The following is a 26,221-nucleotide window of genomic DNA, read 5'->3' on the forward strand; positions in this document are numbered from 1 at the left end:
CATAATCTGCTCTAATGCCCTCCATTTCCCTATAAGAATTTGTGAGGGGAAAGGGGAAAAAAAAAAAAAAACAAGGGAGAGAATTAAACAACACCAGATGGGGTAGAAAGGGAAGATGAGAGGGAAGGGGAGGGGTGATAGTAGGGGATAGGAAAGGTAGCAGAATACAACAGTCACTAATATGGTATTGTGTAAAAATGTGGATGAGTAACCGATGTGATTCTGCAACTTGTATTTGGGGTAAAAAATGGGAGTTCATAACCCACTTGAATCAAATGTATGGAAGATGATATGTCATGAGCTTTGTAATGTTTTGAACAACCAATAAAAAAAAAAAGAGCAGTTGATAGCTACGTAGTGATTCTTCTTCTAAAATTTTTAGATCAATCAAATGGCAACAGCACCAGATTCTCAGAGACTAAAACTATTAAGAGAAGTAGCTGGTACTAGAGTATATGATGAACGAAAAGAAGAAAGCATCTCCTTAATGAAAGAAACTGGTAAAATAAATGTGATACCGCTTTATTTCTTTTTGTTGCAGATTATTTTGTCATTGTATTGTTACAGTTAAAAAGTTATGTCTGTGCTCAAAACATGTTGTGTGATAATTTGCCTATATACTGAATGGAGACAAAATTAGTTTGAGACAGTTTAAAGTTTTAAGATTTTCAGTAATTCATTAATTTTGAATAAGGAAGCATCAGGATTAGAACTGTAGGGCCTTTGTAAGTCAACTACTTTGACTCTTCCTTCCTTGCTGTTGATAGTGAGGACAACAAATTTGAATGCATTCTCCCCTCCCAAATACTGGAGTACCATTGGCATTAGGTTTTAAATTGTTCAGGAACAAATAAATGTAGAACTTTGAGCTTGAAATCTTCATTATTATAGTACATATATTATGAAACCCTCTTTTGCTTTTCAAGTGCTGTGTTATATTGTGTCTTAGAGTTTGACAATCCTGGGTTCAAAATCCTATAATTAACTTACATTATGACTTTAAACTTGATCTCTCTGGTCCAAATCTTCCCCATCTATAAAATTTTGTTTTGTAGATCATGGTGGCAAGTAGAAGAACGGGTAGTTCTATGACTGGAATATAGTATGTACTCAATATATGGTAGCTACAGATAATGCTCTTAATGAAAAATGAGAATTAGTAACACCAGTGATGTTAGGTTTTTTTGGTTTGTTTTTCATTTTTAATGTTATGGGACAGTATGTTGACTTTAAAATAAAGCTTCAATGGAGGAATGGAGGCCCTTATTATATTGTGATATAAAAATCCGCTGTTACATTGTGTAAATTTGGTTTCTGCCTTTCATAAAAACATCTTAATTGCCATTTTAGTATCTTAGATTTCAAAGAAACAATGTTATAGTTCTTAAGAATAAATTCATGGTGTATTTGAGAAGTGATATTATATAACATTTTTATTTAATGCCCTCACTTTCTCCCCATTTTTTTTTTTTTTTTAAAAGAGGGCAAACGGGAAAAAATCAATGAGTTGTTAAAATACATTGAAGAAAGATTACATACTTTAGAGGAAGAAAAGGAAGAACTAGCTCAATATCAGAAGTGGGATAAAATGAGACGAGCCTTGGAATATACCATTTACAATCAGGAACTTAATGAGACTCGGGCTAAACTTGATGAGGTAAAATATTTATCTTTGGTAGTCAAATGATTTTATTTATTTTTATGAATATGTTAAACTCAGCCTGTATTTATACTTTTCAGTGATTTTAATAGAAACTTTAAAATATTAGAAACTTCTTAATGAATTAATCAGATATCAATTTTTCTTTTGTTGTGATTTAGTTTACTATAAGGAAAATGCCTAGACCCATATTGTCTTTACTGGAGTTGTATCTGATTTCAGGAAAACCAGGAAAAGCTAACTTTAAAGCTCGTAAACTTTTTATTTGCATTTTAGAATGTATTTTGCAAATTTGTATTGCTGATTTTTTTTTTTTTTTACAAAAATGTTTTAGGTAATCCTTGAGTTTTCTACTTGAAGAAAAATATTAAAAATTTTTTTGTAAAAATATTGAAGTAAATGGTTACTTTAAATTTATTTTAGTAGATACTGAAAATTTTACTAGAAGTTATAAAATTTTAGATAAGTATGAGTTGGAAGTGGTGACTTTTTTGCTTTTTTCCAGCTTTCTGCTAAGCGAGAAACTAGTGGAGAAAAATCAAGACAATTACGAGATGCCCAGCAAGATGCAAGAGATAAAATGGAGGTAAGATTATGGACAAGGTTTAGATATATATATATTTTTAAATTTATTTATTTATTTATTTTTTGCAGTACTTGAACTTGAACCCAGGGGTATTCTACCACTGAGCTACATTTCAGTCCTTTTTGTTTCTTATTTTGAGACAAGTTATTAAGTTGTTCATACTGGCCTCAGATTTATAACCCTCCATTTCAGCCTCCCAAGTAGTTGGGTTTACAAGTATGTGCTACTATGCCTGGTTACTTAGATTTATTTTTAACCACAAAAATTCTTTTGTACCAGAACTGTGGAATGGTAACCATAAGGGGAAGTCACAGGGATTGAGAATTGGAAAGACAGGGTGATACTAAAAGCATAAGTGAAAGAAAAAGAATGGATAGAATTAATGGCGTTATAGTTCTGTTGTACTTCTGATTGCCTAACTCATTTGTTTGATACTTTTTGGATAGGATATTGAGCGTCAAGTTAGAGAGTTGAAAACAAAAATTTCAGCTATGAAAGAAGAAAAAGAACAGCTCAGTGCTGAAAGACAAGAGCAGATCAAGCAGAGGACTAAACTGGAGCTTAAAGCTAAGGATTTACAAGATGAATTAGCTGGCAATAGTGAACAAAGGGTAAGTCAAAATGCTAAAAATGAAAGACATGAATGTTCAGGTTAGTAAGAATTGTAGAAGATAGTTCTGTGATGGGATTATATCCTTGAATGTTTTATAAAAGATATGCCACATTATCAAGTAGCATATTATAAGTACTATCTTTGTATTTTTTTTTTTTATTTCAAAAAATTAGTCTTATGTTCCAGGATTGGTTTTCTCATGAGTCCCCCCCCCCCCCCGAAAACATTTTATGCTAGATTTATAAAAGTTAAGCAAAAATTTTTAAACAAATTACATTTATACTTATCTTGCTTTATTTACAGAAACGTTTATTAAAAGAGAGGCAGAAATTGCTTGAAAAGATAGAAGAAAAGCAGAAAGAACTGGCAGAAACAGAACCTAAATTCAACAGCGTAAAAGAAAAAGAAGAGCGAGGAATTGCTAGGTTTGGAAATTTTTAGCTGCACTTAATTTTGTACCTAGTTTCTGTGTAAAATATACATTGCTATGGGTTAAGAGGGGATTGGCACAGTAATTAAGAGCAAAAGTTAACTGTTCTCCTGAAAGTAATAATAGCTAATGTTAAACAACTCCTTTGGGTCAAGTGTTATTGTACATACTGCCTACATTATTTCTACTCAAAAGTGGTGTAACTGACTTTAATTATACTTTAAATTTAGTGAACTTTGGGCTTTGAAAGATTTAATAACTTATTCAAGATGACATAACTAAATGTTAGGCTTTTTAAAACAAGCATTTTTTTTTTTTAATCCAAATTGCATTGTTTTCATTCTGCATCATCTTTTTTCACTTAATGTTGTTTTACTTTTGGTATCTGTCTATAAATTGGACTTGGTAGCATTTGCTAATGTCACATGATTTAGTGTCTAATGTTTTTACACATTCATTTTAGTGAGTTGGCTATTTATATCCTTTGTTCATTTTTCTTTTTTTTTGTAGGAATGTTTTCTGTAATCTGGACACTGATATTCAATATGTTAAAAATGTTTTCTCTTTTAGAGTATCTTTATTACAGTAGAGTCGAAGATGTTTATGTAGCTAAATGTAATTGTGTTTTTTTTTTTTTTAAGTTTCTAAAATGGCACTATAATTCTCTAGATTAACTGACTAACCCAGACCTGGAATGAATACTGAGTGCCTGAAATTCTTAGAGTATGGGCTATTTACCTAACTAGAATTGTTATTTCAAAGTTATGTTAATATAACTAGCTAGTCCAAGGCACTTTATTATATAGTAATTGCTTTTTACACTTAATTTCTTTTTTAATGTAATTTTTAAAAATGGATCATTGTTTCTGAGTGTGCTTGATGTTATAGATTATAATTAAACTTGGTTATTTCCTATTCTCATTTTTCAACTTATTCTCATATCTTGTGTAGATTGGCTCAAGCCACCCAGGAAAGAACGGATCTTTATGCAAAGCAGGGTCGAGGGAGCCAGTTTACATCAAAAGAAGAAAGGGATAAGTGGATTAAAAAGGAACTCAAGTCTTTAGATCAGGCTATTAATGATAAGAAAAGACAAATTGCGGCTATCCATAAGGATTTGGAAGACACTGAGGCAAACAAAGAAAAAAATCTGGAGCAATATAATGTAAGAACTTTTGTAATGGCTTTGAGAAGACCTCAATGGCTTCAGAAGACCTAAACATACAGTTTTATCTACTTGGTTTTATTTTTAGACAACTTTGTTTACTATTAAAATACATAAAATATACTTATTTAGAAATTGGTCAGTACAGTTTAATATATATGTAGCAGAATTTCCCCTCCCCCTTTCTTTCCTTTTAATTGAACCCAGGGGCACTTTGCCATTGACATCCCTAGCCCTTTTTAAAATTTTTTATTTAATGAAGATCTCATTAAGTTGCTGAGGCTCAGAATTTGTGGTCCTCCTGTCTCAGCCTCCCAAGTTGCTGGGATTAAAGGCGTAAGCTGCCATACCTGGCTTTTTTTTTTTTTTTTTTTTAAGGATATTTTGTTCATGTCATACCTATTCATGGGGATTAGGTATGTTTAAAGTATGTTTTTATAGATTGATAGCGTATATCTAATCTACCCTTGATTTTAACATGAAAAAGTCTAAAACAACTTGAGTAACTTGAAGTTTTTTCCATTTTTTAAATTCTAGTAATTTTCTGCCATAACTTGTTATTTTTTGGTTAAAACAGTGGTATTTTACAGGCATTTTCAAAATGAACTTAGCATTATTTACTATGTATATTTAGCTCCTCCCTTTCTTAAAAATAGAAGTAGAAGATAGACTATTTCCAGAGTAAGGAAGATGTCATGTTATTTTAAATGAGAAATTGGGGGTAAATGCTTTCTTAAGTGATATGCATAGCTTTGTGCAGGTGTGTAGAAGTTGATGGGATTGATGAGAAAGGAGTATGTAAGACAGTATAGGGTGAGAAGGGGTGGTACAATCTGCACCAGTTGGTTTATTAGTTAGTTTATCAAAAAAGCTCACTAAAAGTATAAAATTTTAAAATATGTGTATGTATATGGATATATGTTTGTAATACACCCACATATATTTATCTTTTTTTTTTTTTTGGGTGGGGGGCTTACTGGGGATTGAACTTAAGGACACTCAACCACTGAGCCACATCCCCAGCCCTATTTTGTATTTTATTTAGAGACAGGGTCTCACTGAGTTGCTTAGTGCCTCGCTTTTGCTGAGGCTGGCTTTGAATTCTCGATCCTCCTGCCTCAGCCTCCTGAGCTGCTGGGATTACAGGCGTGTGCCACTGCGCCTGGCACATATATCTTAAGCAGTTTATTTTAAGCAGATCAGTGTCCATTAATGTACCAGTCTTTTGATAAAATGCCCAAGAATGTTTCTTCTGAATCTGACTGACTGGAAATAATTTCCAGGAGATTTTCTCATATGACCACACATGTAAACATATTTTCTGTTAAAGTTGAATGATGACCGGGTCCAGGATTCCATCTAGGATCATATGTTTGATTTAGTTGTCATTGCCCTCTACCTGCTCTAAACCAGTTCAGTTCCTCAATCTTCCCTTGATTTTTTAAATTTTTTATTTTTTTGGTAACTTGACATTTATGTTAAATTCAGTTTTTAGTGACTTGCCTTGAATGTGTCCAAAACCTGTCACATTTAAAAAAACGAACAACTTTTTTCTTTGTACTCACTCACATAATTACACAGCCAAAACAAAAGTAACTACAAGTGATTCTAGGAATGAACAATGTAATGGTTGGGAAAAGTGACAAGAAGTAATACATTGTAGCTCAATGGCTTTGCAAGTCTTATGTGTTCTTGTGGGCTTTAGTCAGAATACTTTATAAAGAAAATAGAAAACACTGTTTAAGCTAGGTAATCGTTTATGTGGAAATTAGTGTGGTTTCAATTGTTATAGCCACACATACTTTACTGAAACAAAACGAATTCTGTCTTGATTTTATGGAACCACCAACATTAGCAGATCCCATTTTTTTTTTTAATTTTTATTGTTGGTTGTTCAAAACATTACATAGTTCTTGATATATCATATTTCACACTTTGATTCAAGTGGGTTATGAACTCCCATTTTTACCCCGTATACAGATTGCAGAATCACATCAGTTACACATCCATTGATTTACATATTGCCATACTAGTGTCTGTTGTATTCTGCTGCCTTTCCTATCCTCTACTATCCCCCCTCCCATCCCCTCCCCTCCCCTCTTCTCTCTCTACCCCCTCTACTGTCATTCATTTCTCCCCCTTGTATTATTTTTCCCTTTCCCCTCACTTCCTCTTGTGTGTAATTTTGTATAACCCTGAGGGTCTCCTTCCATTTCCATGCAATTTCCCTTCTCTCTCCCTTTCCCTTCCACCTCTCATCCCTGTTTAATGTTAATCTTCTTCTCATGCTCTTCATCCCTACTCTGTTCTTAGTTACTCTCCTTATATCAAAGAAGACATTTGGCATTTGTTTTTTAGGGATTGGCTAGCTTCACTTAGCATAATCTGCTCTAATGCCATCCATTTCCCTGCAAATTCTATGATTTTGTCATTTTTTAATGCAAAGTAATACTCCATTGTGTATAAATGCCACATTTTTTTTATCCATTCGTCTATTGAAGGGCATAATTTTTTGAGTTCTTTGTATACTCTGGATATTAGGGCTCTATCTGAAGTGTGAGGAGTAAATATTTGTTCCCAGGATGTAGGCTCCTTATTTACCTCTCTTATTGTTTCTTTTGCTGAGAAAAAACTTTTTAGTTTGAGTAAGTCCCATTTGTTGATTCTAGTTATTAACTCTTGTGCTATGGGTGTCCTATTGAGGAATTTGGAGCCCGACCCCACAGTATGTAGATCGTAGCCAACTTTTTCTTCTATCAGACGGTGTGTCTCTGATTTGATATCAAGCTCCTTGATCCATTTTGAGTTAACTTTTGTGCATGGCGAGAGAAAGGGATTCAGTTTCATTTTGTTGCATATGGATTTCCAGTTTTCCCAGCACCATTTGTTGAAGATGCTAGCAGATCCCATTTTTGAAAGAGTGATGATAAACCAAGATTTTCCATTGAGCGGCTTTATTTATTCTCTTTTATGCTTGAAGTTTATTATTTTCCAGTATTTCAGCTACACCTAGTGTTATCAGAACGACCACTTGTGAAGATAAAGTGTGTCTTTTATTCTGGATAGATAAGAATTTGCAGTACATTAGCACTATGTAAAATATCCATTTGTTTTCTGGATTAATTTTTCTACAATTTTTTAAAATTTATTTATTCTGATTAGGTATATATGACAGCAGAATGCATTTTGATTCATTGTACACATTGTACATTGATTCATTTCTCTGGTTGTATACAATGTAGCATCACATCATATGTGCAGTCATGCATGTACCTGGGGTAATGATGTCCATCTCATTCCACCATCTTTCCTGTCCCCACCCCCTTTGTCCAATCAGAGTTCCTCCATTCTTCCCATCCACCCCCAGCTTTTGTGCTATATTTTTAACACCTGGGGCTGAGGATATGGCTCAGGGGTGGAGTGTTTGCCTAGTATGCATAAGGCCCTGGATTCGATCCCCAGAACTACACATGCAGAAAAAATTTCATCAGTCCACCTGGCAGTGGTACATGCCTATAATCTCATCAGCTCAAAAGCCTGAGGCAGTAGGACTACAAGTTTGAGCCCAACCTTAGCAAATTTAGCTAGACTATCTCAGAATTTTAAGGGGCTGGAAATGTTGCTCATGAGTAGAATGCCCTGGGTCTAATCCCTACTACCAAAAAAAAAAAAATACCTGCTGTATGAAAAAATGTCTTGGGTAGTTTTGTCATGGTTTTGTTTGTTTCATTTATTCTGTGTATCTTAAAATAAATTTAGACTTTTTTACTGATTTTAATGGTATCTTGGTCTCACTTACTGATATGGAGGAGAAACTCTTTGATAGCTGTGAATAAGCTACAGTAATGTTTCTTATTTTTTCCTAGGCTTTATTATTATTTTTTTATTCTAAAATTCTGGAGTGAATATTACAGAAGTAGTAAGGTTTAGGTTATTAATGACAAATTAATTTCTTTTTAGCAATATTTTCTAGGATAATCCATTTTACGGTTTGTGTTTTCTTGTTCTGTACTCTGCCAACTCCTTTTAAAAATCAAAATTTGATTTTTCAGTAGCTTCAATGAAGTATAACTGATATACAATAAATTGTACATACTTAAAAAAGTACATTACCTGTGAAGTCATCACATTTAAGATAGTGAATATGTTTGTCACTAAGAAATGTTTCTCATTCCCCTTGTTAATTTCTCCTTCCATTAGCTTTTGGAACCAGTGATCTACTTTCATAATGTCACTATGGATTGTCACTATGAAATTGAATTTTAAATTTGAATTGTTTTTATTCCCATAGAAACTGGATCAGGATCTCAATGAAGTCAAAGCTCGAGTAGAAGAACTGGACAGAAAATATTATGAAGTAAAAAATAAGAAAGATGAATTACAAAGTGAAAGAAAGTTAGTATAGACTAAAATGCCAATTTTTTTTTTTTTTTTTTTTTTTTTAGTAATGATTATGGATTGTTACGTGGTCTTTATGTTATAAATTAACTAAGTTTAATTTCAGTATTTTATTCTAAAGTGTATATTGTAAGTGCATCTTATGTGTGTTTAAAATTAAAGGTCATCTAATTTTTATTAATTAGTTACTTGTGGAGAGAGGAAAATGCAGAACAGCAAGCACTTGCTGCTAAAAGAGAAGATCTTGAAAAGAAGCAGCAACTTCTTAGAGCAGCAACAGGAAAGGTAGGCAAGTTCTTTGCATTACCCAAGTAGTTGAGTCAGTCATTGCTGCAAGAATTTAGTAGCTTTCAAGCTGTAGGTCTTAAGTTCTAGGTAATAAATAGGAAAGTAGAGTCCAAATCACTTATCCTATAAATGTGAAACAATAGAGATTATATAATTATCCTGATGGTATACCAACCATGTTATTAATGATAGCACTTTTGATTTTTAGGCAAAGAACCCATTTTTTCACCCTAGTGTCACAGAGCAGACCCATAATATAAAGTGTTAAGTGTAGTTGACATATTTTAAGGGGATGATATACTTGGTGAGGAGAATGTTTACTCTCTGGTATATATTTAAATGTATGATGTAATGGGCTTCTTACCAGCAGGAAAGCCTTTGGTGATACTGATGTTTTTCACTAAACAATTTATAGGCCATTTTAAATGGAATAGATAGTATAAACAAAGTGTTGGACCATTTTCGTCGAAAAGGAATAAACCAACATGTACAAAATGGCTATCATGGCATTGTGATGAATAACTTTGAATGTGAGCCGGCCTTTTACACATGTGTGGAAGTCACTGCTGGAAACAGGTGAAATTTTTTTGCTTGATATTGAGGGTTTGGGGAGGTAAGAGGGAATAAGAATAACCTAAAAAACAACTCTTCATAGTTTTTGTATAATATGTGTTCCATTATCTCATATCCTTGAGGTTCCTTATTTAACTTTAAAGAAGCAGGTGCCAAGTATTTGTTTCTAATTGTGTGAAGTAGAACTTTCCCTATTTTGGGCTCCCCTTCCTTTATTGGAATATTCTACTTAATCTTTTTCAGTACAGCGGAATTACATGGAAAAACTGAATTGTTTGATGCTTAAATGTTTACAATATTTTGAAATCTAGCAGTAAAGATGTGTCTTTTCTTTTTTATTGTTTATATGTAGGTTATTTTATCACATTGTTGATTCAGATGAAGTCAGCACAAAGATTTTAATGGAGTTTAATAAAATGAATCTTCCCGGAGAGGTCACTTTTCTCCCTCTTAACAAGTTAGATGTCAGGGATACTGCCTATCCTGAAACCAATGTAAGTCAACATATGTTAAGGTCTCTTTTATTAAATTGCCTCTATTGTAGATTCTTTTTATTACATATTAGTGCCTGGGTACTATACATGGAGATTCAGTAGCCTAGAGCAAAGTTACTGTTTGGTGGGATTGAGGAGAACAGAGATTATACCCAAGATTTATGAAACAAATCATTGCAGATATGTAAATCTTCAGGGTGACAATAATAAAATTATGGAATTGGGGAAAAACTCCTGAGGACTGTCATTTAAAGGGAATTTTAAAAAGTTTTCTGGTTATGCTTTTAATATATTTTATAAATTAAATGAAAAGTGACTAGGAAGATGATAAAGTCTGAAAGCATAATGTTTCTAATTAGCACAGTTTAAGTGGATTAAAAATATTCTTCAGACATCATTCTTGAAAAAAATGTTATTACTTTGAGGTCCTTGTCCTCAGAATGTTGATAATAATAGCAGCTCTTAAGTATTGTGGAGGAAAATTGAGTTTTAAAAACATGATGTATGAGTGAAGCAAAAGACACATAAGAATGGAAGTGTGGTTCCATTTATACAACATACACAAAACTGAACTTAGGTAATAGAATTAGAAAGATATGCAAGGAAGTGATTAGCACAAAGTTGTGATAATGGTTACCTCCAGCAGGTAATTACTGTGGCTTCTGGACTGTCAACAGTGTTCTGTTTCTTGTGTATGGTGGTTATATTAGTGTTCTCTTTATAATTATTAATTTAAGCTTAATATGTACATATTACATTTTTTATATGTAGGATATATTTCATAATTCAGAAAAATCTATAAAAATCCTTTTCAGATAGTTTAGGAAAGAGGAAAAAATGAAAATACATGACATCTGCAGATACTACATGAATTACTTTGCATGTATTAACTCATTTAGTCTTTATAACTTTAAAAGGAAGAAACTATTATTTCAAAGTTTTGTATGTAAGTAATTGTTATCTAGGGAAATTAAGCAATTTATCCCAGCACACATCTGATAAGTGGCAGAACTAAGATTTGAATTTGGGCAGCCTGACTCCAGAGCTATTAAGCTTTTTATCACCATGTGTTCTACTGTTGAAAACTTTGAGGATTAAATATCCAGGATATTTCATTTTATTATTTTTTTTGTGGTGCTAGGAATTGAATAGCAGCCCAGATCTGCTGCCAGTACACTATATTCCCAGCCCTCTATATTTTAGTAGAATGATTGTTTCAATATCTTCAATAAAAAAACTGGTAGTTTTGAAGTATATTTGTGTTTGTATTTATAAAGATATAATTCTGCAAACAGTTTTTAATTAGCTGTGTTGTTACCTCCTTGCTTATTAATGAAATATTCATTTTTAGGATGCTATTCCTATGATCAGTAAACTGAGGTACAATCCCAGATTTGACAAAGCTTTCAAACATGTATTTGGAAAGACACTTATTTGTCGAAGCATGGAAGTTTCAACCCAACTGGCGCGTGCTTTCACTATGGACTGCATTACTTTGGAAGGTTTGTAATAGTAATTCTTAACTTTGAACAAATAAATCTAATAAATAATTTTAACACATATAACAAGCTGTATAATAATATATCTCTTGAGCTGTATGCATGTCTGATGAGTATATCTTGGATAGTAATTAAAGGGTTCAAGAGTATTTAAAAACCCATGTCCGATTTTTTTTATCATTTTTAAAACAGTGGGTTCAAGTGAGAATGCAATCAGGCTGCCCTTGATATTGATTTTTTTTTTTTTCTTTTTTTTTAATGTATAAACATTTGGTTCTTAACCTTTTTTACACTGTGGGCTCCTTTGGCTCTTTGAAGCTTATGAATCCTTTCTCAAAAGAATTTAAATGCATAAAGTAATATACTTTGGATCACAAAGGAAACCTGTTATATTGGTATGTATCACAATATTTAAAAAATAAGATATAGTAATGCATTATTAAATGTATTAAAGACAAGATTTAGGAAAGTCTTTAGTAACTAAGATTTTGAAACACAGATACATGTAAACAAAATTTTGAGATCTGTGACAAGCATAATTTTACATGAAAATAATTTTGCTTCTCTTCATAACAAAGTTATGAGTACTTACAATACCATAGTTATTCATTACAGAAAGAAGTATTAAATAAAGATGTACATTTTAGGGGGGCTGGGGTTGTGGCTCAGTGGTAAGAGTGCTCGCCTCGCATTTGTGGGATCCTGGGTCGATCCTCAGCACCACATAAAAATAAATAAGTGAAATAAAGGTATTGTGTCCAACTACAACTAAAAAATAAATGTTAAAAAAAAAAAAGATGTACATTTTTTCCCCACCCAAGTCACAGGTCTGAATGTTATCTGTGGAATGCAGGTTAAGAACTCTTGGTATGTTATTTGACTTCATTGTTTCATTTTTTAATTTTTCTTTATAATTTGTTGGAGAAAAGAAAGAACATTCCTATTCCCAGTTTTGTTCTTGTTGCTGCTGAACCAACTGAGAATAAGTTGTAAGCATCTTGGTTCTTCATCTCTAAAACTTAAGCCTGTGTTTTCATAAATAAGAGCATTTTCCATTGTAACCACCTTATATTATTCTTACACCTAAGAAATTGAACATTAACTTAATAACATCTAAAAAGTAACCACATTCAAATGATGTCATTTGAATTGTTTTTCTATTCAGGATTCAATCAAGGATACATGCAATGTCTTCTCTTTAGATTCTTTAAATATAAGACAGTTCTTCTGTTCCCTTCTCTTAGCCCACTACCTCCTGAAATTGACTTAGAGAGTGATCCATTTTCTAAATTTATTTTATAGTTTCCTTATGGTTAAATTCAGGTTAAACTTTCTTGGTATGAATGCTTACATGAGTGATGTGTACCTCTTACTGCATCATTTACTATGTCCCACTCTTGGTGATGCTAAATTCAATCACTAGCAGATCTCTCAGCTAACAGTAAAGGGGCGTTTCCCCTTTGTAACTAAGTCATATGTGCAGTTGTTCTTTAAAACTGAGTATTAGGTTCCCTAACAGCTTTTTAAGCATTCTTTGTTGACTCTTGCCTAAACTACTTATTACACTTGGGGTTTTGAAATGGCAATTCTTAGATTCTTTCATTGCCTCTATACATATTAACTGTTAGCTTTCTGTAAAAAAGAGTGCTGTGTGTTTATTTATTTTTGGCACTGGGGATTGAACTCAGGAATTCAACCACCAGCCACAACCCTAGCCCTATTTTGTATTTTGAGACAGGGTCTAAACACTGAGTTGCTTAGGGCCTCACTGAGTTGCAGAGGCTGGCTTTGAACTCATGATCCTTCTGCCTCAGCTTCCTGAGCTACTGGGATTACAGGCATGCACCACAGTGCCCAGCTACTTGTTTATTTTTAAGTATCACTATGACTCATGGATTTTTTTAATTCAGTATTATTACATTGCTATTATTTTTGATGCTCTGATTTTTTCCAAACTAGTTCTTAGTGTCATATTGATATGTCCTCATTAGTCTTTAGCACTTTTGCTTTCTGCTAGATGTTAAAGCTTATCTAGAAGGTACTTTTTTAATTCTCATTGTGTAATTTAAAGCCTTTGATAAGTATTTGATTATAAGTCAGTTTATCATTGAATAAAATTGTTATACAGAATCACTACCTTTATCATGTTTTGTTTATAGGTGACCAAGTCAGTCATCGGGGTGCTCTAACTGGAGGTTATTATGACACAAGGAAGTCTCGACTTGAATTACAGAAAGATGTTAGAAAAGCAGAAGAAGAACTGGGTGAGCTTGAAGCAAAGCTCAATGAAAACCTGCGCAGAAATATTGAAAATATCTTTTTATTTTGTGCTTAATGGTGGACACTGTGGAGAAAACTACATTTTGATTGTAGCTAATCTTTTACATGTTGGGTGTAATATATATATAATGTGTTTTACTTTGGCTTTTATTTAAGCAGAAGAGCTTATGTTTGTCTCTTTAGCTTCTGAAGACTAAGGGGAAAAAAACCTAAAAAGAAATTTTTATTTTTATATTGATTCTTTGCTTAACTATTAGTAGCTAATACCAGTGTGTTTACTTTTGAAGGAAAAGAATCTTAGGAACACCAAGTTTTTAAGGCTATCGGGCAAAGAGGAAACCAAGGATTAGTCACTGAATTGTGGGACGAAACCTGGGTGGTGTTCCAAGGAGAAGGGTTGGAGGTATGGGTAATGCCCTATAATGTATGGATGTCAGTATATCAGGAATGAAAAATGTCCATTAGAACTTACTATCTGAGGTCATTTGGTGCAAACGCAGATTTAATATTAGTGGAGGAAATGGCCATGAAATAGCCAAATCTGAGTAACCATGGTTGTTCTTTGAAATAAAAATTGTGCAACATGGAGAGTGGCTAGTTCAGCACACAACTGAAATAGTTCTGCCATATGCATTTTCTTAAAAACAAACAGTGCTTTGGAAATACAGGAGTACTTGATGTGTGCTTCCTAGTTTCTCATACAATGTGAAGAATACAGGTACTTGAACATTGAGAATAGTCATTTGTTACTACTACAAGGACATTTTAAGTAAAACTGGTATTTTTTTTTAACTGAATTTATAGCTTCTGTGCCATCAATGTAAACAGCAACACAAAACAACAGTTGAGCTTTTTAGCTTTAACATAGCCAAGATTTATGTTTCATACTTTTAGAACATGTGACATATAACCTGGTAAGAATTTTCCTTAGCCTTGTATATGGATTAATAATGAAATTGATCAGTTGATGAATCAAATGCAGCAGATAGAAACCCAACAAAGGAAATTTAAAGCATCCAGAGACAGCATATTATCAGAAATGAAGATGTTGAAAGAGAAGCGGCAGCAGTCAGAGAAGACCTTTATGCCTAAGGTTTGTTAAGTATGTCTTTTATTATAGATTTGTTTTTATTATATAGAATTGGGGTGATAGCTTGGGGATGTAGCTCAGTAGTACGGCACTTATCCAATGTATGTAAGGCCCTGGGTTCAACCCTGGCATGGCAAATAACAAAACTAAAAGGATCCTTGTGATTATATAGAATTGGGGGTGAATCATGTATTATATGGGTTATCATTGAATCTCATATATTCCATTTTTATTTGAACCCATACTTCTAGACATTTACATCTCTCTGTACAGTACTTAAATTCATATGTACCCAGAATCTTTTATTGTAGGTTGCATTCAGGCTGCACACCTTAATTGGATAAACAGACATTTTGAGATATGGCATAATAGTGCTGTCTGATAATTGGTATTTAATTTGTCAGTATCCATTTTTGTCTAGAAAGCATTATGAAACTATTTGAATACTTGACTGAATGTTGTCCAGATTATATTAAAATGAGTAGAAGCAGACTTATACAAAGAATAGTTCATTATTGTATCTTAAACTTGAAGCAGTTTAGGCAAGAACTTTTTATTTAGAATCTCAGTAGTACTGAGATTAAAAAAAAAAAAAGAAAGAAAGAAATGCTCACAGTTACACTCTTCCAAAACATTCTTTTTGTTCCTATGGATACTTCTGAAAAGTTTTGTATAGTTTAACCATGAAATATGGTTTGTCCCTCCCTCACAGAGTAAATGTTTTTCTTTTCTTTTCTAAATATTAGATTTAATTAGTATAGGGGTTTGGGTATGTAGTTCAGTGGTGGAATGCTTGCCTGGCATGCTTGTGACCCTGAGTTCATTTACTCAATACCATTGAAAGGAAAAAGGAAGGGAAAAAATAATACAAAAAAGAAAAAGTACAGTTGCTCCTTGGTTTATGATGGGATTGTGTCTTGATAAACCTATCAGAAGTTGAAAATATCCCAAGGAAAAATGCATTTAATACACCTAACCTACAGAACATTATAACTTAGCAACACATTATAGCACCTAATATTTAATTGGGTTGTGATTATTTTAGTTGGCTTTAATGTCATGTAGATTTTTTCTAGTTTTTCATTATTAGTAATAATGGTTAATACCTTTATTAAGAAATGGATAATTTGTCATGTAGCAACGTAGCTTACAAAGTTTGGAAGCAAGTTTGCATGCTATGGAGTCCACCAGAGAATCACTGAAAGCGGAACTAGGAACTGATTTGCTTTCTCAACTTAGTCTGGAAGATCAGAAAAGGGTAGATGCACTGAATGATGAAATTCGTCAACTTCAGCAGGCAAGTACACCTGATGGGGAAAAAAAATTCGCTGATAATTAGCTGTTATGAAAATTGCCTTTCTTGCCAAATAAAAGAATATGAAGGCGAATTACTGGGGAATGAAATTGGCCAAATTATTTTATGTGCACATATGTATATGTACAATGGTTACTGCTATCATATATAATGATAATGAACCAATGGAGTATGAAAGAAAAGAATATTGAGAAAATACAAAAATGAGACTTGGGCCTTAATACTCATAGGAGTAAGTAAGGTTTTAATTAGGTGTTTCTAAGACATTTGGGGTATGTTAGGATTATATAAGAAATCTTCACTTTGTTATTTAATGCACATTTATCATTAGTACCATTGAGCTACTTAAATCAAATATAAATACTGATCGGACCAACTTTATATATTCAATAATATTTTCTTGAATAACATTTGATGTTTTTAATGCATAATTATAAATAACACTGAGACCAAAAAATAAAAAAACAAGAAAATAAAATTTCTCGGCACCATGTCTTTTAAAAACCAGGCACCAAACTTAGCATTCTGTTGAACAGATGAGAAAGAGAAAAATTTTTTAAATATAGGATTTCTTGAAAAGGTTTAAAATATAAAACTCCGTTTGAGCTCATTTCAACACAATGGTGCAGATAATAAAAATGTCTGAAATATTACTGCTTAGGTAGAAAACTAATTTTTATTTCTTAATTTTAGGAAAACAGACAATTACTAAATGAAAGAATTAAATTAGAAGGTATTATTACTCGAGTAGAAACTTATCTCAATGAAAATTTGAGGAAACGCTTGGACCAAGTAGAACAGGTAATTTGTTCTTTTTGAGGATTCTGTGGTGATAACCTACTAAAAGTGGTTATATGAGAGAGGATGTGATTGAAAGCATGGGCTTTTAGGATAGACAGCTATCTGCACACTAGCCCTGGGTTGGAATTCTGGCACTCCTACCTGATGTGTGATTTTTGGCAAGTCATTTAATATTTATTTTCTGTTTCCTTTTGTGTAAAATAGTAGGTTCTGCTTCATATAATTAACTGTCTTGGTACATTCTACACGCTCAGTAAATGTTAGCTAGTGTTTCCTCATTAAAGTCATGTTGAGCAATTTTCTATTAATTATGTCATTACTTTGTTTCGCTTTTAGTATACTGTCAAGTATTTGCAATCATATGAACTCTTTGTAGAAACTAGAGAATAACTATAGCAACTAATGGCAGTCAACATTTTGAAACTAACAAAATTCATATTTTATGGTTTAACGCTCAGAGGTCCTTTTCTGTTGTAGGAACTCAATGAACTGAGAGAGACAGAAGGGGGTACTGTTCTCACTGCCACAACATCAGAACTTGAAGCCATTAATAAAAGAGTCAAAGATACTATGGCACGATCAGAAGGTGAATTTGTATATAGTAAAAAAATTATGGTATTATGTTAAATTTAGCTTAGTTTATAAAATGCTTGTGATACAAATAACATCCAAATAGGCAGAAGCATGTAGTAATAATTTTTTTCCATCACCATAAGCAATTAATAGTGAATAGAGTTTAGTAGGTTAAATATAAATAGAAACTTTTTTAAAAAATTTTTTTTTAAAGAGAGAGTGATAGAGACAGAGAGAGAGAGAGAGAGAATTTTTTAATATTTATTTTTTAGTTTTCAGTGGACACAACATCTTTGTTTGTATGTGGTGCTGAGGATCGAACCTGGGTCGCACGCATGCCAGGCGAGTGTGCTACCGCTGGAGCCACATCCCCAGCCCCTAAATAGAAACTTTTTTGTTGGGATAGATTTCTGATGATATTAAGAGAGACTGTAATTATTTATTTAGTTAACAAAAGATGAAATTCCTGAATCAAATTTCTTAATAGTTACTGAGAAGAAAGTAATTTTTTTAGCTATTTATAAATATGAACATTAAATAATCAAAACTATGAAATGGAAAGTTTCATGATTATTTTTTCAAAAAATATTGTTAGTTGTAGTTGGACACGATACCTTTATTTTATTTATTTATTGTTATGATGTGCTGAGGATTGAACCCAGTGCCTCACATGTCTTAGGCAAGTGTTCCACCACTGAGCTCCAACCCCAACCCTTATGATTATTCTTGAGTAACTCATGTATTTTGTCCAGACTTAAGTGGTATATGTGCATTTTCACAGCAAAATTTAAGCAAACTCTGAAAAAGGTTAAAATGTATTTATTTTGGAAGATTTGCTCATTTTAAAAATCTTGCTCAAATAGCACTGTGGGTCTAATAGTCTAAAGCCAAATTTTGTTTCTTTCCCATCTTAGATTTGGACAATTCCATTGATAAAACAGAAGCTGGAATTAAGGAGCTTCAGAAGAGTATGGAGCGTTGGAAAAATATGGAAAAAGAACACATGGATGCTATAAATCATGATACTAAAGAACTGGAAAAGATGACAAATCGACAAGGCATGCTATTGAAAAAGAAAGAAGAATGTATGAAGAAAATTCGAGAACTTGGATCACTTCCTCAGGAAGCATTTGAAAAGTATCAGACACTGAGCCTCAAACAAGTAAATCAACAAGGATTTAAATTTGAAGTTTCATTGCAGATTTCCCTGTAGTATGTGAACTTATTTACATATTTTCTTTTCTTTGTAGTTATTTCGAAAACTCGAACAGTGCAACACTGAGTTAAAGAAGTACAGCCATGTCAACAAAAAAGCTTTAGATCAGTTTGTAAATTTTTCTGAGCAGAAAGAAAAGTTAATAAAGCGTCAAGAAGAGTTGGATAGGGGGTACAAATCAATTATGGAACTGATGAATGTACTCGAACTTCGAAAATATGAAGCTATTCAGTTAACTTTCAAACAGGTATGTTCTGCTTATTGTTTAAAAAATGCAAGATGAAAACTTCATCTGTTACTCAGTAAGGTTAATCTAATATACTTGAATAAATCTGGTATATAAGTTGCTAACTTGTAGTAATTTGGATGTTTTTATGTAACTCTGAGAAGAATCTTTATCTCTTGTTCTTAATATAAAAAATATTCCCAATACTTTTAAATACTTGTCTTTGTTTTAAGTAGTAGTATATATAATTCCTTTTAAGCAAAATTTATATTTGAATTGACACTTTTTTTTTTTAAGGTATCCAAGAACTTCAGTGAAGTATTCCAGAAGTTAGTACCTGGCGGCAAAGCTACTCTGGTGATGAAGAAAGGAGATGTGGAAGGCAGTCAGTCTCAGGATGAAGGAGAAGGGAGTGGTGAAAGTGAGAGGGGTTCTGGGTCACAAAGCAGTGTTCCATCAGTTGACCAGTTCACAGGAGTTGGAATTAGGGTAAAATATTTGTATCTTTTATTTTATTCACTACAATATCATAGAATTTATAGAATCTTTTGCACATCTAAATTATACTTCATATGCAATTTAATTTAAGAAGTGATAATGATTCTACTACCCTCTGGGATATTAACTCTTAATATGTTTTCCTAGGTGTCGTTTACAGGAAAACAAGGTGAAATGAGGGAAATGCAACAGCTTTCAGGTGGACAGAAATCCTTAGTAGCCCTTGCTCTGATTTTTGCCATTCAGAAATGTGACCCAGCTCCTTTTTACTTGTTTGATGAAATTGACCAAGCTCTGGATGCTCAACACCGAAAGGCTGTGTCAGGTACAGTTTTGGTTTTGTGCTTAAAATGAGAACTTGCTTAAAGGTGATACCTTACCTCTTTTATTACTATGTTTTCTTGTTGTCGGAAATATTTGGGGCAAGTAGATTGTATATACTAGGTAAACAAGATAATTTGTCTTTTAATAGTTTTTTAGAAGTTTGGTATTTGACTATTTTTCAAGGTTTAGTTATGTGAGAAATAGATATACTATTTTGAATTAAGTGAAAATTACTTTAATTAAATTTTATTAAAATCTGCTTTGTTTACTCAGCATTAAAATAGTACCTGACAAACAGTTTTGTGCTCAAAAGTCTAATTCTTATAAGTCCAAAAGGTTTTGGGGGGGTAGTGGATAGCAGAAGAAAGATGATATGTATGTGTGTATGAGAAAACCATTAGAAGATTCTTTATAGTAAACAACTGTTTCTGTAGCTTTAAGATACTGGGTTTAAAGCTTTGTTCCTAATTGAAGAAGTTAAATTGGTAGTTTCTGCAGTTGTGTGCATGGAAAATAAAAGTCACAGGCTGAACCAGGCATGGTGGCACATGCCTGCTGTCCTAGTGGCTCAGGAGGCTGAGGCAGGAGGATGTGAGTTCAAAGCCAGCCTCAGCAACTTAGTGAGGCCCTAAGCAACTCAACGAGACCCTGTCTCTAAAAAAAAAAAAAAAAAAAAAAAAAAGAGGGCTGGGGATGTGGCTCAGTTGTTGAGTGTTCCTGGGTTCCAATTGCCATTACCAAAGGGGGGAAAAAAAGGCTGTTCTGACAATTTTGAATTTTAGATAAGAGTAAAAATATCTTTTTTTTTTTTTTAATTTTTAGATCTCCTGAGAAAAGGGATTTATTAAATTATTTCTTTTTACAGATATGATTATGGAACTTGCAGTACATGCTCAATTTATTACAACTACTTTTAGGCCTGAACTGCTTGAGTCAGCTGACAAATTCTATGGTGTGAAGTTCAGAAACAAGGTAAATTTTTTTGTTGTTGTTTGTTAATAAGCATTGAATTTGTTGAATTCTGATTTTATGTTAAATTGTGAAAGAAGACAAATAATTACTAATCTGTCTCTGTAAATACATTTTTCCCAAATATCTATGAAGTTTAGCAGATATTTTGTAGCATTTATTGTTTGAATTTTCTTTATTTTCATTGATATCAAAAGACAATATCTTCCTGTCAGGTCTACTCAATGCTTCTTGAAAGCATAGTCTTTAACAATTAGTTCTATTTGGCTGTCCCACTCATACCTTTTCCTGGTTGTCTTCCAGTCTTAAGATTCTTTGATGAAATAGTAAATAATTTAAACTGAACAAAAGGAAGTTCAGGATGATAGGCATAATTACTAATCTATATCTTCAGAGCATTAAATGTATAATATTTTTAAACCCACCTATTGAATAATCACTATTATAAATAAAGATTTAACAATGCTTTAGAATCATTTGACACGATACGTACAATTTACAGGGACTAGGCTGTGTATTGTAAACATTACCTTAAACAGGGCAAACACAGATAATAATTGTTTAAGATGTAATGTTTTCAACATTGTTCTGCAGGTTAGTCATATTGATGTGATCACAGCAGAGATGGCCAAGGACTTTGTAGAAGATGATACTACACATGGTTAATTGAAAAATATTGCCCACAGATTTGGAAGATGTATATAATAACATGGTTCTCATACACAGGAACTGTAAATTTAAGCTAAATATTGGTCTTTATTGTTGTCAGACTTAGAACACACATAGTCCTTTTTTATTCTGTCTTTGTATTTTATAAGATATTCTGTAATGTTACATTTCTACTAATAGTTAAACAATTTTGTTTCTCACACAGCTTTTTGTAAAGTGCCCTGCTTCTCCTATTTTAAATCTTTTGAAACATTCTAAATATTCTTTTCTAATTGTCAGTTATACTGCATCTTTTTTTATAGCCTCAATTAAATGATTGGCTTTATGACTTTGTGTTTTATGTGGCTTTTTATTTGTCATTTTACTGATTAGAAACCAGTTTTTCTTGGCTGAGTTTGGTGGTACACACCTGTAATCCCAGTTCCTCAGGAGGCTGAGGCAGGTGGGTTACAACCTGGTGAGACCCTGTCTCACAAAATAAAAAGGGCTGAGGATGTATCTTAATAGTAGAGCACCCCTGGGTTCAATCCCCTGTAGCACACACACACAACAGTAATAAAAATAATTTAAACGTGTACTTTTTATTTTGCCTAAGAAAGTGTCACTTTTATTTAAAAGGTGTACTTCCATATTTTTTTTTTTTAATTTCATCAGTGAGTCTCATTGTGTACTTGATGGGGAACTTTTAAAAATATAACACTATTGGATGTTGAATCAAAATCTTAAATGGTTGGGATTCTAGTTATTGCTATTTCTAAAGTTCCTCATAGTGATTTTGACCTTCAGTGATGATTAGAGCCCCCTGCTTCAACTTGGTATAATGAGTTCTTTAAAAATTATTATTTTTTAGATGGCAGTGTATTTAAGTGTGAGAACACTAGTGCCAAAAAAAAAATGAGCCTTATAATTTCCTTGTTTTTCTGGCTAAGTAAATAGTTTTAGAAGGTTTTATTACTGAAATTGCCCCCCTGGGGGTGGTCTTTAGGGATTTTTATCTTATTAAATGACTTTCTTGAGATATAATTCATTCACCATAAGATTCACCCATGTGATCTATGTGTAGTTCAGTATTTTTAGTATAGTCACAGAATTGTGCAGCCATTTCTGAAATTTAATTTTAGAACATTTTTACTCCAAAATAAAACCCTGAGCTAGGCACTGTGGCACACAACTGTAATCTCAGCAACTCAGGAGGCCAAGTCAGGAGGATCACAAGTTCGAAGCTAGCCTAGCAACTTTAGTGAGGCTCTGTCTCAAAAACGATTGGGGGGATGTTGCTCAGTGGTTAAACACCTCAGATTCAACCCCCAGTGCCTAAAACAACAACAGCAACAAAAGGAATCCCTGTGCCTGTTACCAGTCAACTCCCTCCTTTTAGCTCCTGGCAACCAAATTGACTTTGTTTTGTACTATAGATTTGCCTGTTTTGGTCATTTCATGTAAATGGAAGCATATGATATGTGTTCGTTTGTGACTGGTTTCTTTTACTTTGCAGAGTGTTTTCAACGTTATCCATGTTGTAGTGTGTGTGAATTTTTGTTGCTGAATAATGTTATATGAATGTGTACCATGGTTTTTTTTTTTTTTTTTAATTCATTTATCAGTTGGACACTTGGATTGTTTCTCTCTTTTTGCTATTATAAATAATGCTACAGTGAATATTGGGAACAAATTATCATGTGGGCATGTTTTCACATCTAGGAATGGAATTATTGGTTCATATGGTAACATTTTGAGGAATTGTCAAAACTTTTCCCTTTTATATTCATTCATATAATAAATTCATGAGAGGATTTCCCCACATCCCCACCAAACTTCCTTTTATATATGTTTTTTATCATAGCCATTTTTGTGAGTGTGGAGTGGTATCTAGTGCCTTTAACTTATATTTTCCTGATGACAATGATGTTAAGTATCTTCATGTGTTTGTCATTTGTATATCTTCTTTGTTAAAATATCTACTCATATGTTTTGCCCATTTCTTAAATTGTTTTTTGTATTCTTATAGAATTTTTAGTTCTTTGTATATTCTGGATACAAGCCCCTTATCATCAGGTATCTAAATTTTTGTCCCAGCCTATGACTTCTTTTTTTTAAATTCTTACAATGGTGCCTTTTGAAGCACATTAAAAAAAACAAAAACAAAAAAAAAAAAAAACCTCATTTTAACTTAATCATGTTTGTAAAGGCCCTATCTCCAATTATAGTCACATTTAGAGGTATTGGGGGTTAGGCCTTAAACATGTGAATTTGGTGAAGGGACACACAATTCAGTCCCTAATAACTGCTATCGTATGTTTATCACCCCGTATTGCTCTCAACTAACTCTAGATTTTATTCAGATTTCACTAACATTTTTAGTAATGCCCTTTTTCTCTTCTAGGATTCGCAAAGGCGAATTACATTATATTTGCCATGTATCCTCTGGTCTGTGACAGTTTATCATTGTGTCTTTGTTTTTTATTCCTTGACAATTTTGAGAAGTATTTTTCAGATATTTGTAGAATGTTCCTCAATTTGGGTTTGTCTCATAGTTTCTTAGGATTAAATAATACCATAGAAATTAAGTATCCTCATCATTTCATATCAACAGTACATATTATTAACGTGCTTTATCACTGATGATGTTATCTTGATCCACCTCCTCAATATTATGTTTGCTAAATTTTGCCATTTTTGCACTTTTCCTCCCTTTCCCTGTTCTGTTCTTTGAAAGTATATCACTAAGTGCAGTTTACACGGAGGGTATCCTGTGACTTTGGAAAGTGCTTTTATTAGTTGTAGTAGCTTTTTTGATAGTCTGAAATTTTCAGACAGTCTTGTCATATGCAGAGTTTTATTTCTTCTTTTCCAACATATTTTCCTTTTCTTATTGACCCCACCCAACTTCACCCTTGCCAAGAGTTTATAATTTATAGGAGAGTTTGTTAGGACCTACCCATACATTAGTAAAAGCTAGAAATACCTAAAAGAGGCACATTAAAAATAAAATACTATTAAGACTTCAGATCGAATTATAAGTGTGCATTCATTTTGTATTTTCATTTTGATAAGCTTATTTAAATATTTAGTGTATTATTATGCTCTGTAACTTTGCTATAATATAACCGATCTTCTAAAAAAGAAAATTTGGTATATAGGTTGAGCATCTGTTATCAACAAATCCAAAATGCTCCAAAATTTGATACCTTGTTGAGTATCCAAAAAGATTGCAGATTTTTGAGACTTTTGGATTTTCAGATAGGGGTGCTCAGTAAGGTAGATCTATACAAATATTCCAAAATTCAAAAACTATCTGCAACAGTTCCTATCCTAAGCATTGCAGATAAGGGATACTCAGTCTGCATATGTTCTGAGATACCATTAAAAAGGTTATATAACTATAATATCTTTCTAATATTCCTAATGTTTCTGATGCATCTACCCAGGAGATTTATCAAGAGTTACTAAATAACTATGTAGCTTGAAATGGTGTATGGTATATGACCTATTGCTTAGCTATAATCCTAACCCTCCAATAATACAGAAATTGAGCCTAAAATTGACCAAACCTTTTACACATAAAACTTTGGAGATTTGTGACTATTTTCTCAAGATAGACTCCCAGCAGTCAGTATGTTGTTGTTGTTGTTATTTTTAAATATTTTTTAGTTGTAGATAGACACACTATTTTTATTTGTTTATTTTTATGTGGTGCTGGGGATCGAACCCAGGGTCTCATGCTTGCAAGGCAAGCACTCTACCACTGAGCTACAACCCCAGCCCAGCAATCGGTATGGTGTATGGTATTTATATCTTTTTAAAAATGTAAAACTAGATTATGGTATAAGTGTGTTAGGGTTTCTCTATTTAAAGTAATTTTCTTAGGAGATTATAAAAATAATGGTCTTACTATGAATAGTATCAATCATAATATAAAAGTGGAAGCTGGTTGGGCGTGGTGGTGCATGCTGATAATCCCAGTGGCTCAGGAGGCTGAGGCAGGAGGATTGCAAGTTCAAAGTCAGCCTCAGAAAAAGAGAGGTGCTAAGCACTCCTGCCTCTAAATAAAATACAAAATAGGGCTAGGATCTGGCTCAGTGGTCAAGTGCCCTGGAGTTCAATTCCTGGTACCCACCCCCCCAAAAAAATGTGGAAGCTGACTTCTTGGGGGGTACTAAAGATTGAACCCAGGGGCACTCAGCCACCAAGCTACATCCCCAGCCCTTTTTCATTTTGAGACAGGGCCTCCCTAAATTGCTGAAGCTTATTTTGAATTTGTGATCCTCCTGCTTTAGTCTTCCAAGTCATTGGGGTTACAGGTATGTGCCACCATGCCCAGGTCTTTCCTTTTTGAAGTATTAATAACAAACCTGTTTTTGAAAATATTTAATTCTTAAGAGGAGTTTTTCTACTAATAACTAAAGGTAGAGAATTAGCTCTTTCACTTACCTCAAAGGAAGACTCCCAGTGTTCAGGAGGAGAAAAATAGTAAGATTTCACTTTCCCCCAGAAAATGATTTTCTCAGGGCCTAACATGGAGATGTTGGGGTGCCTGCCACAGAGATGAAGTGT

The 26,221-nt window shown here is 33.0% G+C and overlaps 1 protein-coding gene and 1 non-coding gene across 2 annotated transcripts in view; one reads left to right on the forward strand and one right to left on the reverse strand.

Annotated features, from left to right (window-relative positions):
* The window catches only part of Smc3 (structural maintenance of chromosomes 3), a 33,932-nt gene extending 11,937 nt beyond the window's left edge, over positions 1-21,995 (forward strand). The window contains exons 8-29 of the mRNA XM_046450321.2: positions 383-500; positions 1,482-1,657; positions 2,166-2,246; positions 2,693-2,857; positions 3,163-3,284; positions 4,241-4,454; positions 8,746-8,849; positions 9,038-9,137; positions 9,556-9,716; positions 10,066-10,207; positions 11,559-11,709; positions 13,866-14,018; positions 14,928-15,079; positions 16,215-16,373; positions 17,085-17,192; positions 17,670-17,778; positions 18,680-18,927; positions 19,016-19,228; positions 19,505-19,696; positions 19,853-20,030; positions 20,895-21,001; positions 21,593-21,995. Coding sequence (XP_046306277.1) covers positions 383-500; positions 1,482-1,657; positions 2,166-2,246; positions 2,693-2,857; positions 3,163-3,284; positions 4,241-4,454; positions 8,746-8,849; positions 9,038-9,137; positions 9,556-9,716; positions 10,066-10,207; positions 11,559-11,709; positions 13,866-14,018; positions 14,928-15,079; positions 16,215-16,373; positions 17,085-17,192; positions 17,670-17,778; positions 18,680-18,927; positions 19,016-19,228; positions 19,505-19,696; positions 19,853-20,030; positions 20,895-21,001; positions 21,593-21,664 — 3,225 coding nt within the window. The 3' untranslated portion in view covers positions 21,665-21,995. The remainder of the gene's footprint in view (positions 1-382; positions 501-1,481; positions 1,658-2,165; positions 2,247-2,692; positions 2,858-3,162; positions 3,285-4,240; positions 4,455-8,745; positions 8,850-9,037; positions 9,138-9,555; positions 9,717-10,065; positions 10,208-11,558; positions 11,710-13,865; positions 14,019-14,927; positions 15,080-16,214; positions 16,374-17,084; positions 17,193-17,669; positions 17,779-18,679; positions 18,928-19,015; positions 19,229-19,504; positions 19,697-19,852; positions 20,031-20,894; positions 21,002-21,592) is intronic.
* A 3,360-nt stretch (positions 21,996-25,355) lies between these two features.
* Positions 25,356-25,428, reverse strand: Trnaa-ugc (transfer RNA alanine (anticodon UGC)). Its single transcript has one exon. It is a non-coding gene; the product is annotated as a tRNA-Ala (tRNA).
* Positions 25,429-26,221: the final 793 nt, after the last annotated feature.

Source organism: Marmota monax, unplaced genomic scaffold, assembly GCF_021218885.2.
Source record: "Marmota monax isolate L192 unplaced genomic scaffold, Marmota_monax_Labrador192_F-V1.1 WCK01_AAM20220418_F8-fsc00004, whole genome shotgun sequence".
Taxonomy (NCBI): Eukaryota; Metazoa; Chordata; class Mammalia; order Rodentia; family Sciuridae; genus Marmota; species Marmota monax.